The sequence below is a fragment of the Symphalangus syndactylus genome, chromosome 17, assembly GCF_028878055.3.
Source record: "Symphalangus syndactylus isolate Jambi chromosome 17, NHGRI_mSymSyn1-v2.1_pri, whole genome shotgun sequence".
NCBI lineage: Eukaryota > Metazoa > Chordata > Mammalia > Primates > Hylobatidae > Symphalangus > Symphalangus syndactylus.
The window spans coordinates 10,390,033-10,402,106 of record NC_072439.2 but is presented as its reverse complement, the minus strand read 5'-3'; the positions used below and the strand labels follow the sequence as shown (position 1 = coordinate 10,402,106).

At 58.2% G+C, this 12,074-nt stretch overlaps 2 protein-coding genes across 7 annotated transcripts in view; both read right to left on the bottom strand.

Annotated features, from left to right (window-relative positions):
- Positions 1 to 2,138, bottom strand: part of AZU1 (azurocidin 1) — a 99,694-nt gene extending 97,556 nt beyond the window's left edge. Inside the window, exon 1 of the mRNA XM_063620008.1 lies at positions 210 to 2,138. The gene's annotated coding sequence lies outside the window, so the exon portion shown is untranslated. The remainder of the gene's footprint in view (positions 1 to 209) is intronic.
- Positions 1 to 12,074, bottom strand: part of PALM (paralemmin) — a 39,208-nt gene that overhangs the window by 14,518 nt on the left and 12,616 nt on the right. For 4 of the 6 annotated variants that reach the window (XM_055250074.2, XM_055250079.2, XM_063620003.1 and 1 more), the window contains exons 2-5: positions 7,719 to 7,770; positions 6,820 to 6,900; positions 6,159 to 6,289; positions 2,150 to 2,300 (exon numbers count right to left, since the gene is read on the bottom strand). In XM_055250074.2, the coding sequence (XP_055106049.1) occupies positions 2,150 to 2,300; positions 6,159 to 6,289; positions 6,820 to 6,900; positions 7,719 to 7,770 (415 nt within the window). Of the gene's footprint in view, positions 1 to 2,149; positions 2,301 to 6,158; positions 6,290 to 6,819; positions 6,901 to 7,718; positions 7,771 to 10,823; positions 11,673 to 12,074 lie in introns of those variants that run through there. The other 2 variants (XM_055250073.2, XM_055250076.2) reach the window with 2 other exon arrangements.

Below are 12,074 nucleotides of genomic sequence, written 5' to 3'. Positions count from 1 at the left end.
TGCACACAGGCCCCTCTCCCTGAACCGTGCCCCAGCCTCCCTGGTCTTCTTGCTGTTTCTGGGACACACTCCTGTCTCAGGGCCGTGGTGTCTGATGCTCCCTCACTGTGCTCTTCCCTTATCACGTCACCGGGTGTGACCGTCAGGAAGGCAGGGGCCGTGCATGTGTACTGCTGGGTCTCCCATGCCAGCACTAGTCCATGCTCAACCAACCTTCAGGGAAAAGCGCCTGAAGAACTCCTATTCAACCTTCAAAACCCACTTCCTTGGCTGGGCGCAGTGGCTCATGCCTGTAATCCCAGCACCCAGCACTTTGGGAGGCCAAGGCGGGCGGATCACCTGAGGTCAGGAGTTCGAGACCAGCCTGACCAACATGGCGAAACCCCATCTCTACTAAAAACACAAAAATTAGCTGGGCGTGGTGGCGGGCACTTGTAATCCCAGATACTTAGGAGGCTGAGGCAGGAGACTCACTTGAACCCGGGAGGTAGAGGTTGCAGAAATCATGCCATTGCACTCCAGCCTGGGTAACAAGAGTGAAACTCTGTCTCCAAAACAAAACACAAAAAAACCACCCCACGTCCTCCAGGTCGCCTGCCCAGCCCTCCCACGAACGAGGCACTTCCTCGGGCATTCCACAGCGCCCTGGGCTTCCCACCTGTTCGGCCTGACCACCATCCCTGGGTGGTTCCCGATTCACGCCATCTTCCCACCTGACATGAGCTCAGTGAGGTCCGGGACTGTGCCCAGAATCAGATTTTTTTTTTCTGTTTTTTTTTTAAATTATTATTTTTAGACAGGATCTCTCTCTGTCTCCCAGGCTGGAGTGTAGTGGCGTGATCTCTGCTCACTGCAACCTCTGCCCCCTGGGTACAAGTGATTCTCAGCCTCAGCCTCCCGAGCAGCTGAGATTACAGGTGCCCGCCATGACATCTGGTTAATTTTTGTATTTTTAGTAGATACGGAGTTTCATCATGTTGGTCAGGCTGGTCTTGAACTCCTGACCTCAAATGATGTGCCTGCCTCAGCCTGCCAAAGTGCTGGGATTACAGGCATGAGCCACCAAACCCGGCCAAGGGTTCGGTTTTAGCATAGTCTGGCTTAGATGGCAGATGCCAGAATTAACAGCTGACTCCACTAAGGACCACTCAGCTGTGTGGCCTTGAGCCAGCCTCTCTACCTCTGTGGGCTGAGATTTTTACTTCCATCAGACGGGGATACTGTTCCCACGGGCAGGGCTTTCGGGAGGCTCAGCCACATGAAACAGATGCAGGTGCTCAATAGAAACCATGACAACCCCAGCATGGGCAGCAGAGACCCCGTTTCTACCAAAAATACAGAAATTAGCCGGGCGTGGTGGTGCACGCCTGCGGTCCCAGCTACTCGGGAGGCTGAGGCGGGAGGATTGCTGGAGCTGGGGAAGTTGAGGCTGCAGTGAGCTGTGATTGTGCCACTGCACTCTGGCCTGGGTGACAGAGTGAGACCCTGTGTCAAAAAGAACCAGGCCAAGTAAGGTGGCTCACGCCTGTCATCCCAGCACTTTGGGAGGCCGAGGCGGGCGGATCACCTGAGGTCAGGAGTTTGGGACCAGCCTGGCCAACATGGGGAAACCTCATCTCTACTAAAAATACAAAAAAATTAGCCGGGTGTGGTGGCAGGTGCCTGTAGTCCCAGCTACTTGGGAGGCTGAGGCAGGAGAATCGCTTGAACCCGGGAGGCGGAGGTTGTGAGATTGTACCACCGCACTCCAGCCTCGGCAACAGAATGAGACTAGAGTCAAAAAACAACAAAAACAAAACAGCACTACGGCCACACCCACCGGCACCGGGTCTCCTGCCGTTCTCTCAGCCCTTCTGATAATACCCCCAGGCGGGTCTCCTGCATTCCCTGAGCCCTTCCGATGCCCCCAGCGGTGGCTGCTCTGATTACTTCCCCATCTTACAGATGGGGAAACCGAGGCCCAGCTAGGCGAAACCACGTGTCCCGGCTCACACAGCTGGGAAGTGGCTCCAGTGAGCTTGAAACCAAGTGCCTGGCTCTAGTCTGTGCCTGTCCCCTCAGCTACACTGACATGGAAGGGCTGGGGTCTCCCTCTAGAGCCATCGGGAGTGGGTGCCTGGGGATCCGCCCCTTCCAGTCACCCCCTTACCTGCTGCGAATTCATCACCACCTCTGTCTTGCGCTCCTCCTTGGCTGGACTCAGGGCTGGGGCCCGGACTGGGCTCGGGGCCACCGCGTTCTCCTTGGCAGCGGCTGGGGCAGAGTCTCCACGCTCCAGCACCTCAATTTCCTTCTCCAACCTGGGGAGAGGGTGTGCGCGTGAGGGTGACTCCTGCATCCCCGGTGGGGCTCTGGGCACTTTCTGTACGACAGCACCCGAATGTCTTTTTTTTGAGACAGATTCTCGCTCTTGTTGCCTAGGCTGGAGTGCGATGGCGTGATCTTGGCTCGCTGCAACCTCCACCTCCCGGGTTCAAGTGATCCTCCTGCCTCAGGGTCTCGAGTAGCTGGGATTACAGGCGTGCATCACTACACCCGGCTAATTTTTTGTATTTTTAGCAGAGACCGGGTTTCACCATGTTGGCCAGGCTGGTCTTGAACTCCTGACCTCAGGTGATCTGCCCACCTCGTCCTTCCAAAGTGCTGGGATTACAGGCGTGAGCCACCACACTCAGCCTAGCTCTCTGAATTTAAGGCTCCCAGGCAGCCCCAAGAGACATCGTGCTCCTTCATGATGGAGGAAACTGAGGCACGGAGTGCAAAAGGCACAAAGCCAGAAGGTAGCAGAGGCGGGATCCAAACCAGGTCTGGCTCCCTGTGTCCCCTGATCCCTGGCCTGTGCTGTTTATGTCACTGTCTGTATCAAATGAACTCTCCTTTCCCGCTCAAATTTGTGTATTTTAACAGGAAACTTTATCTCACCGGGGAAACTGGAAAAACCATGTCACTTTCCAAGTATTAGAAGATAACGGGAAAAACAGATCCAGGAAAACAAAACCGGGATATGAAATCCCAGCCCCGGGGTTTGGCAAGGGAGGGCGACATTCACAGCAGCTCAGCCCCAGCCCGAGGACAGCACAGACGAGGGCTGAGTCTGTAGGTCTAACAAGGTGGGCCCAGGCTGGCAGGCTGGACAAAGAGCCAGACCTGTGTCCCCCCACCCAGAAGAGGGGTCCAGCCCACAGTCCGCCTGGAAGGTTCCTGCGGGAGGTGTCTGGGAGCCCACAGTCAGCCTGGAGGGCTTCCTGGAGGTGGTGTCTGGGAGCCCATGGTCAGCCTGGAGGGCTTCCTGCGGGAGGTGTCTGGGAGCCCACAGTCAGCCTGGAGGGCTTCCTGGAGGAGGTGTCTGGGAGCCCACGGTCAGCCTGGAGGGCTTCCTGGAGGAGGTGTCTGGGAGCCCACGGTCAGCCTGGAGGGCTTCCTGGAGGTGGTGTCTGGGAGCCCACGGTCAGCCTGGAGGGCTTCCTGGAGGAGGTGTCTGGTAGCCCACAGCCAGCCTGGAGGGCTTCCTGGAGGAGGTGTCTGGGAGCCCACGGTCAGCCTGGAGGGCTTCCTGCAGGAGGTGTCCGGGAGCCCACGGTCAGCCTGGAGGGCTTCCTGGAGGAGGTGTCTGGGAGCCCACAGTCAGCCTGGAGGGCTTCCTGTAGCAGGTGCCTGGGCAGAGCCCCTGAGCGGGCAGAAGGTGGGTAGTAGAGACCCAGAGCAGCTCAGTTTCAGCACCTGAGAAGCAGGTTGACCTGGGGAGGGGTGAAGCTGAGGCCTCTGAAAGCAAACTAGGCCTCAAGCCAGGTCTTCACCCTCCATCGAGGGGCCTGAGCCTGTGCCCACTAGGGCCCCGTGAAAAGAATCCCAGCGTGCCCAGTCCCCACGGCCAGTAACTCCCATTGCCTTCGCCCAAGTGTCTGACCATCCACCTCTCTGCAGACAGGGCCAGGCCCATCTCATCCCCACCTCTGTCTGAACATCCCGTCCAGCCTAGGGACACAGCTGGTGCTTAATGTTTGCTGGAATTAAGATGCACAGTGGGGCCAGGCGCGGTGGCTCACGCCTGTAATCCCAGCACTTTGGGAGGCAGAGGCGGGCAGATCAGCTGAGGTTGGGAGTTTCAGACCAGCCTGAGCAACATGGTGAAACCCCATCTCTACTAAAAATGCAAAGTTAGCCAGGCGTGGCCAGCGCCTGTAATCCCAGCTACTCAGGAGGCTGAGGCAGGAGAATGGCGTGAACCCGGGAGGTGGAGTTTGCAGTGAGCCGAGATTGCACCACCGCACTCCAGCCTGGGCGACAGAGCAAGAATCCTTCTCAAAAAAAAAAAAAAAGACGTACTGAGGGATTTTTGCCTCCCTGGTTCACAGGTGAGGAAACTGAGGCCCAGGCAGTGGGTAACACTCGGCTCATTCCAAGGCCGCAAACCCACCAGAACTGCCCCACCCTGTCCATATCTTCCTTTTTTAGACAGATTCTCGCTCTATACCCCAGGCTGGAGTGCAGTGGCGCGATCTCGGCTCACTGCAAGCTCTGCCTCCCGGATTCAAGCGATTCTCCTGCCTCAGCCTCCTGGGTAGCTGGGATTACAGGCGCCCGCCACTAATGCAGCTAATTTTTGTATTTTTAGTAGAGACTGGGTTTCGCCATCTTGGCCAGGCTGGTCTCAAATTTCTGACCTCATGGGATCCTCCCACCTCAGCCTCCCAAAGTGCCAGGATTACAGGTGTGAGCCACCGCGCCCAGCACGTCCATGCCTTTTTATTTATTTATTTATTTATTTATTTATTTATTTATTTATTTATTGAGATGGAGTCTCACTCTGTCACCCAGGCTAGAGTGAAGCAGTGCGATCTCCACTCACTGCAAGTTCCGCCTCCCGGGCTCACGCCATTCTCCTGCCTCAGCCTCCCGAGTACCTGGGACTACAGGCACTCGCCACCACGCCTAGCTAATTTTTTTGTATTTTTAGTAGAGAAGGGGTTTCACCATGTTAGCCAGGATGGTCTCGATCTCCTGACCTTGTGATCCACCCGCCTCAGCCTCCCAAAGTGCCGGGATTACAGGCTTGAGCCACCGCGCCCGGCCTATTTATTTTTATTTTTTTTGAGACGGAGTCTCGCTCTGTCACCCAGGCTTGAGTGTAGTGGTGCAATCTTGGCTCGCCACAACCTCTGCTTCCCAGGTTCAACTGATTCTCCTGCCTCAGCCTCCGGAGTAGCTGGGATTACAGGCTGGGCACCACCACACCAGGCTAATTTTTGTATTTTTAGTAGAGATGGGGTTTTACCATGTTGGTCAGGCTGGTCTCGAACTTCTGATCTCAAGTGATCCTCCCACCTCGGCTTCCCAAAGCGCTGGGATCAGGGGCGTGAGCTACCGCGCCTGGCCCATCCATGCCTTTACACGCCCTGCCCGGGAGGGAAGTCCATCCCGAACACCCGCAACGTGCTTCTTCAAAGCAAATGGGAAGAACTGGGCAGGGAGGGGCCCCCACGGGGGTCAGAACCCAGCGTCCGGGCAGGGCCTGCGAGGTCCGTGTGATCCGGCCGGCCTCCCACCTCTGGGCCCCTTCCCTGGCCAGGGCAGACGTTTGGAATCTTGGTCGTCACTTCCCTCCACCCTGACCCTGCTGGCCCCGCGCAGAGCCTGGGCCTCCCGCCCGCCGGAAACTCCAGGCCTTTGGTCCCAGCCCCCACGGGGATTGCCACTTTCCCCATCCTGTCCCCATCCTGCCCCCGCCCGAGCTTCCTGAGGGCCCAGCTGCTCTGCATCCATCCCGTTCGAACCACGGGAGTGCTTGCCTGCCAGCTGGGCTGGCGCCAGGAAGCCCCCAGGGAGGACAATGCCGGCAACACCCAGCTCCAGGGACCCACGAGCTGGACGCCACGTCCCTTGCTGGCTCACACAAGGGCGGTGGGAAGGGAAAGGGGTGTCTCCCTGCCCGAGGCCTCGCGGCCAGCCTCTGCCCCCAGCAAGCTGCCCCAGGCCCAGGTGGACGCCCTGACCTGTCCCGTCCTGCGTCCCCCTCAAAGCACGTTGCGTCCTGGCCTGCCCCGTCCACGCATCTCCCTCAAAGCACACTGATGACTCTTCCCAGCCCACACCCTCCCATGAGCCTGCGGCCCCCGAGGCCCCACCCAGCCCGGTTGCACCCACGCTGTGGCCCCCACCTGGACACTGAGTCCTCCAGCAGCCGTGTCTTCTGCTCGTCCTCCTGCATCTGCCTCCTCAGGTCCTCATCCCCCTCTGAGGCCGAGGACGGCGTCCCCTCCAGCAGCCAGCGCTCCCGCAGTGCCTTGGACTGAGCAGCAGGGGTCCAGGTCAGAGTCGGGGGCAGGACCAGGGCCAGGGTTAAGACTTAAGACTGAGGTCAGGGTCAGGGTAAGGATCAGGGTCGGGGTTGAGGCAGGACCAAGGTTGGGGTCAGGGTTAGGGTTGGGGTCAGGGCTGAGGTCAGAGTCACAATGGAGGTTGGGGGAGGGGTCAGGGTCTGGGTCAGAGTCAAGGTCAGGGTCAGGATTAAGGTTGGGGTCAGGTTAGGGTCACAGTTGGAACTGAGATCAGGGTCAGGGTTGGAGTCAGGATCAGGTTGGGGTCAGGGTCAGGGTCAGGATCGGGATCAGGTTTGGAGTCAGGATCAGGTTAGGATCAGGGTCAGGGTCAGGTTTGGGATCAGGGTCGGGGTTGGAGTCAGGGTCAGGGCTGGAGGCAGGGTGAGGGTCGGGGGTGGGATTGGGGTCAGGATCAGGGTTAGGCAGGAGCCCGGGGCTGGGTCGCCTCCGCCTCGCTGCCGCCCGTGCTCCCTGACCCTGGTCCTGGCCCCGCCCGTACCTTCAGGTGCTGCAGCTGCCTCCGCTCGTCCTCTAGCTGCCGGCGCTTGTTCTCGATCTCCGCCTGCCGCTTCCGCTTCTCCTGTGGGGAGGGCCGTGTGGGGTTGGGGCCGGGCGTGGGGGTCCGGGAGACCCCTCCACACCCAGGCGAGGCTCTGCCCAGCCCGACCCTGCTTCCTCCGTCCGGGGATCCACGTGGCCCACTGGCTCCCAGGTGACAGCGGATCGCACCACTGTATTCCAGCCCAGGGCAGCAGATCAAGACCCTGTCTTGAATATCAACGGATGGCCGGGTGCGGTGGCTCATGCCTGTCATCCCAGCACTTTGGGAGGCCAAGGTGGGAGGATCACTTGAGGTGAGGAGTTCGAGACCAGCCTAGCCAACATGGTGAAACCCCATCTCTACTAAAAATACAACAATTAGCCCAGCATGGTGGCGGTCACTCGTAATCCTAGCTACTCGAGAGGCTGAGGCAGGAGAGTCACTTGAACCCGGGAACCGGGCCACGTCCCAGGAGGGTCGCGTCACAGACAGGGGTCTGCGGACACCAAGCGGGTCTTCTTGGGCCGCAGGCCACCAAGATGGCACCAAAGCACATCTGTGCTCCCACCACCAAAGTTTATTTTCCTGCAGGATGAGGGCAAGGCTCCAGGGAATGCCAGCCTCAGTTTCCCCACTGACCCATCAGGCAGAGTGAGGCCGGAGGTCCAGGAGCTACCGACTCAGGGGGTCTCCACTTTCATTCTCTGCGGGTCAGCAGAATCCAAGTTTCCCAAGCAAATAGCTCACTACCCACCATGCCGTGGTTCCAGCTCCTAGGACAGGCCGGGGGCCCAAGACCCCAGGTCCCCCCACCTCCCCACCCCGACCACACTGTCTGCGGGGCGGCGGAAACTCACAGCAATGGCCTGCAGCCGCTCCTGCTGGGACGTGGTCTCTGCTGCCAGGACCCTGTGGGAGGGAGATAAGGTCAAGCTCTGGTTCACTGAGCCCTGCTGTCCGTCAGACGCGGTTCAAATCCCAGCTCTGCCTCTTCGCCTAGGGGTAACCACGGCAAGTGATTTCATCTCTGAACCCCAGTTTCCCCTTCTGTAAAGTGGGGCCCTCCCTGCCCCCTCAGCAGCCAAGGAAGCCAGGACAGGAGGGGACGAGGCTCTGTCTAGTGACCAGGAAGGGTTTGGGGAGAAGCGGACATTGAGGCAGGGCCACCAAGGATACATAGGAGTTCACCAGGCATCAAAGGCCAGAGAAGGGTGTTTCAGGAAGAAGAAGTGTATCGCCTCCTGGCCCAGACCAGAAGACGGATTGGGACAGTCCTCTCCACACCCTCCTGCCCACCAAGACCTACTCTGCAGCCCCAGGAGGGGCAAACGGAGGATGAAAGACCCACCAGCCCCACCTCCCAAGCCTGGGCTTGCAAAAGCCAGAGAGGGAGATGAGCCTCCCAAAGACACACAGCGAAGGATCCAAGGCCGAACTCAACCCCAGACTCGCTCTTATCCAATCATTGTGGTTTTGTTTGTTTGTTTGTTTGTTTTTTGAGATGGAGTCTTGCTCTGTCTCCCAGGCTGGAGTGCTGTGGCGGAATCTCAGCTCACTGCAGCCTCTGCCTCCCGGGTTCAAGCGATTCTCCTGCCTCAGCCTCCTGAGTAGCTGGGATTACAGGTGCCCGCCACAACGCCTGGCTAATTTTTGTATTTTTTAGTAGAGATGGGGTTTCACCATGTTGGCCAGGCTGGTCTTGAACTCCTGACCTCAGGTGATCTGCCCACCTCAGCCTTCCAAAGTGTTGGGATTACAGGTGTGAGCCACCGCACCGGGCCCAATCATTGTCTTTTGAAAACAGCCCACCCAGTGCAGCTGTAGCCTCACCTCCCAGGGCTGGTATGCAGTAGGCGCTTAACAAATATCAGGGGGCAGCTGAGGCAGGTGGATCACTTGAGGTCAAGAGTTCGAGACCAGCCTGGCCAACATGGCGAAACCTCGTCTCTACCAAGAAATACAAAAACTAGCCGGGCGCGGAGGCTGAGGCACAAGAACTGCTCCCAGCTACTCGGGAGGCTGAGGTGGGAGAATCGCTTGAACCCGGGAGGTCGAGGCTGCAGTGAGCCGAGATCGCGCCACTGCACTCCAGCCTGGGCAACAGAGTGAGACCCTGTCACAAAACAAAACAAAAGCAAAACCACGGCTGCTCACGCCTGTAACTTTAGCACTTTGGGAGGCCGAGGTGGGAGGATTGCTCCAGCCCAGGAGTTCGAGACCAGCCTAGGCAATCTAGTAAGACCCCACCTCTACCAAAAATAAAAATAAAAAATATTATCAGGGTGTGGTGGTGTGCGCCTGTCTCAAAAATGAATGAATGGCCGGGCGCAGTGGCTAACACTTGTAATCCCAGCACTTTGGGAGGCTGAGGTGGGAGAATCACCTGAGGTCAGGAATTCTAGACCAGCCTGCCCAACATGGTGAAACCCCCGTCTCTACTAAAAATACAAAAATTAGCCAGGCGTGGTGGTGGGCACCTGTAATCCCAGCTACTCGGAGGCTGAGACAGGAGAATGGCTTGAACCCAGGAGGCGGAGGTTGCATGAGCCGAGATCGCGCCACTGCACTCCAGCCTGGGCAACAGAGCGAGATTCCATCTCAAACAAACAAACGAACAGACAATAAATGAATGAAAGAACAGCAGTGTTGCCGGATACGCCTGAAAGGACCAGGCTTCACGCCGCAAAGCTACAGGGCCTTTTGTGGCGTGGGAAGGAGGTCCAGAAACCGAAGCCCTCGCCACCCCCACCAGGCACCCGCCACACGCTCAACTCGCCCAGGAAAGAACCGAGGAATTCTGTGGTTCTCTGACCTCCCCACAGCAACCTCGCCCTGCAGCTCCAAAAGCTGGTGCAGAGCCCCCCTCCTCATCCATCTGCAGCACCGTGGTCCACACCCAAGTTCAGGGCACCCCCGCCCCACTGCTTTCTCGCTTCCCCTCCCACCTGCTAGAAGAAGAGGTTTGCCACCCAACCCCTCTCCCCTCCCTGGTCTGTGCGCCCTCAGAAAGCTGCACGTAGTAGGTGCTTAGTAAAATGCAAAAAGCAGGCCGGGCGCGGTGGCTCACGCCTGTAATCCCAGCACTCTGGGAGGCCGATGCGGGCGGATCACCTGAGGTCAGAAGTTCGAGACCAGCCTGGCCATCACGGTAAAACCCCGTCTCTACCAAAAATACAAAAATTAGCCGAGCATGATGGCAGGCACTTGTAAAACCAGCTACTTAAGGAGTTGAGGCAGAATTGAACGAACCCAGGAGGCGGAGGTTGCAGTGAGCAGAGATCACACCACTGCACTCCAGCCTGGGCGACAAAGTGAGACTCTGTCAAAAACAAAACAAAACAAAACAACAAAAACAAAAAGAAAAGGAGCACCGAAGCCCTGGACTGGGGCTGAGCTTGGCCTTGACCTTCCCAACAACCCTCAGGCTTCCAAGGCTCTTGCAGCGAGGCAGTGAGAGGACGGTGGGGGTTGGCAGTGGGTGTCCCAAACTCAAGTAGGGGATTTCTGGAGAATCGGTCTCATGTCCCAAACAATGCCAGGGCTCTGGGCGGCATCAACAGGGGGAGGCCCAGGCTGACGGGCAGGGCCTGGCAGGAACCAGGGGTGCGGGGGTGGGAGACAGGTTCCCCCAGCCCCCCAACGTCTTATCTTCCCAGAGACTGAAATTACAGCCTGTCCTTCGTGTCTGCCGCCACTCCCAGCCCTCTCAGCCTGGTGTCAGGGCCCAGAGCCAGGCCTGCCTCCAAAGAGCCCTCGTGCCTCTCTGGGCCTCAGTTTCCCCATCTGCACAAACACGGAGGCACAGATGCCTGCAGCTCTAAGGCCTCCTATGACGTCCCCCTTGTGCCCCTGTCCCCTCCCCCAGTTCAGCAGAGAAAATGAAACTGCACAGTGCACTGGCTCACCCCCAGCCCCGGCCTGGGAGGCTGCACCGGGTCAAGACCTCCCTGGAGCCTGCTCACCCCACTCGGGTTCGGTTTCCTGGCCCTGCTGAGGCCTGTGAAGTTGTCCAGCTCCCATGCCCCAGAGGTGACCCCATCGGCTCCTCCCTTCCTGGCAGGTGACACCTACTCTTCCCAGTACCTCCCAGGGGCCCGGGAACACCAGCTGCGCCCTCTGTGCCTTTCCCTTCTCCCTCCTCAGGGAGGCTGGGTTCAGCTGCCTTCACCAGGTGGGGTTCAGGAAAGGCTTGATCCAGCTTTCTGGCTTGGGGGCCCTTCCTGAATAGCCAGATCAGCTGGAGTTCTGGGTCAGCCCCACAGCAACAGGTGACGCAGGCAGTGAACCATCCACTGTGTGTTCCCTTGAGGCCCAGGCCCTCGCTTCCTGCCTACCCCACGTTCCCCACCCTAGCCCAGGCCTCTAGTGTTCCCTGCCAACTCCCTGCCCCCTCACAGCTCCCTCTCCACCTGCCAGCCAGAGGCAGCTTCTCAAAAAGAGAATCAGACCCTAGGCCAGATGTGGTGGCTCAAGCCTGTAATTCCAGCATTTCAGGAGGCCAAGGCCAGTGGATTGCTTGAGCCCAGGAGTTCAAGACCAGCCTGGGCAACAGAGCAAGAGCCTGTCTCTACAAAAATAACTAACTGACTAAATAAATAAATAAATAAAAAGCCAGGTGTGGTGGTACGTCCCTGTGCTCCCAGCTACTTGGGAGGCTGAGGTGGGAGGATCACTTGAATCCAGGGGATTGAGGCTGGGTCGAGCCGTGATTGTGCCACTGTCTCCAGCCTAGGTGACAGAGCAAGACTTTGTCTCAAAAATAAAAATTTAAGGCTGGGTGCGGTGGCTCATGCCTGTAATCCCAGCACTTTGGGAGGCCCAGGCGGGCAGATCACGAGGTCAGGAGATCGAGACCATCCTGGCTAACACGGTGAAACCCCGTCTCTACTAAAAATACAAAAAATTAGCCGGGCGTGGTGGCGGGCACCTGTAGTCCCAGCTACTCGGGAGGCTGAGGCAGGAGAACGGTGTGAACCCGGGAGGCAGAGGTTGCAGTGAGCTGAGATCGCGCCACTGCACTCCAGCCTGGGCGACAGAGCGAGACTCCGTCTCAAAAAATATATATAAAAAAATAAAAATTTTAAAAAATGGGCCAGGTGCGGTGGCTCACGCCTGGAATCCGAGCACTTTGGGAGGCCGAGGCGGGTGGATCACCTGAGGTCAGGAGTTTGAGACCAGCCTGACCAACGTGGAGAAACCCCATCTCTACTAAA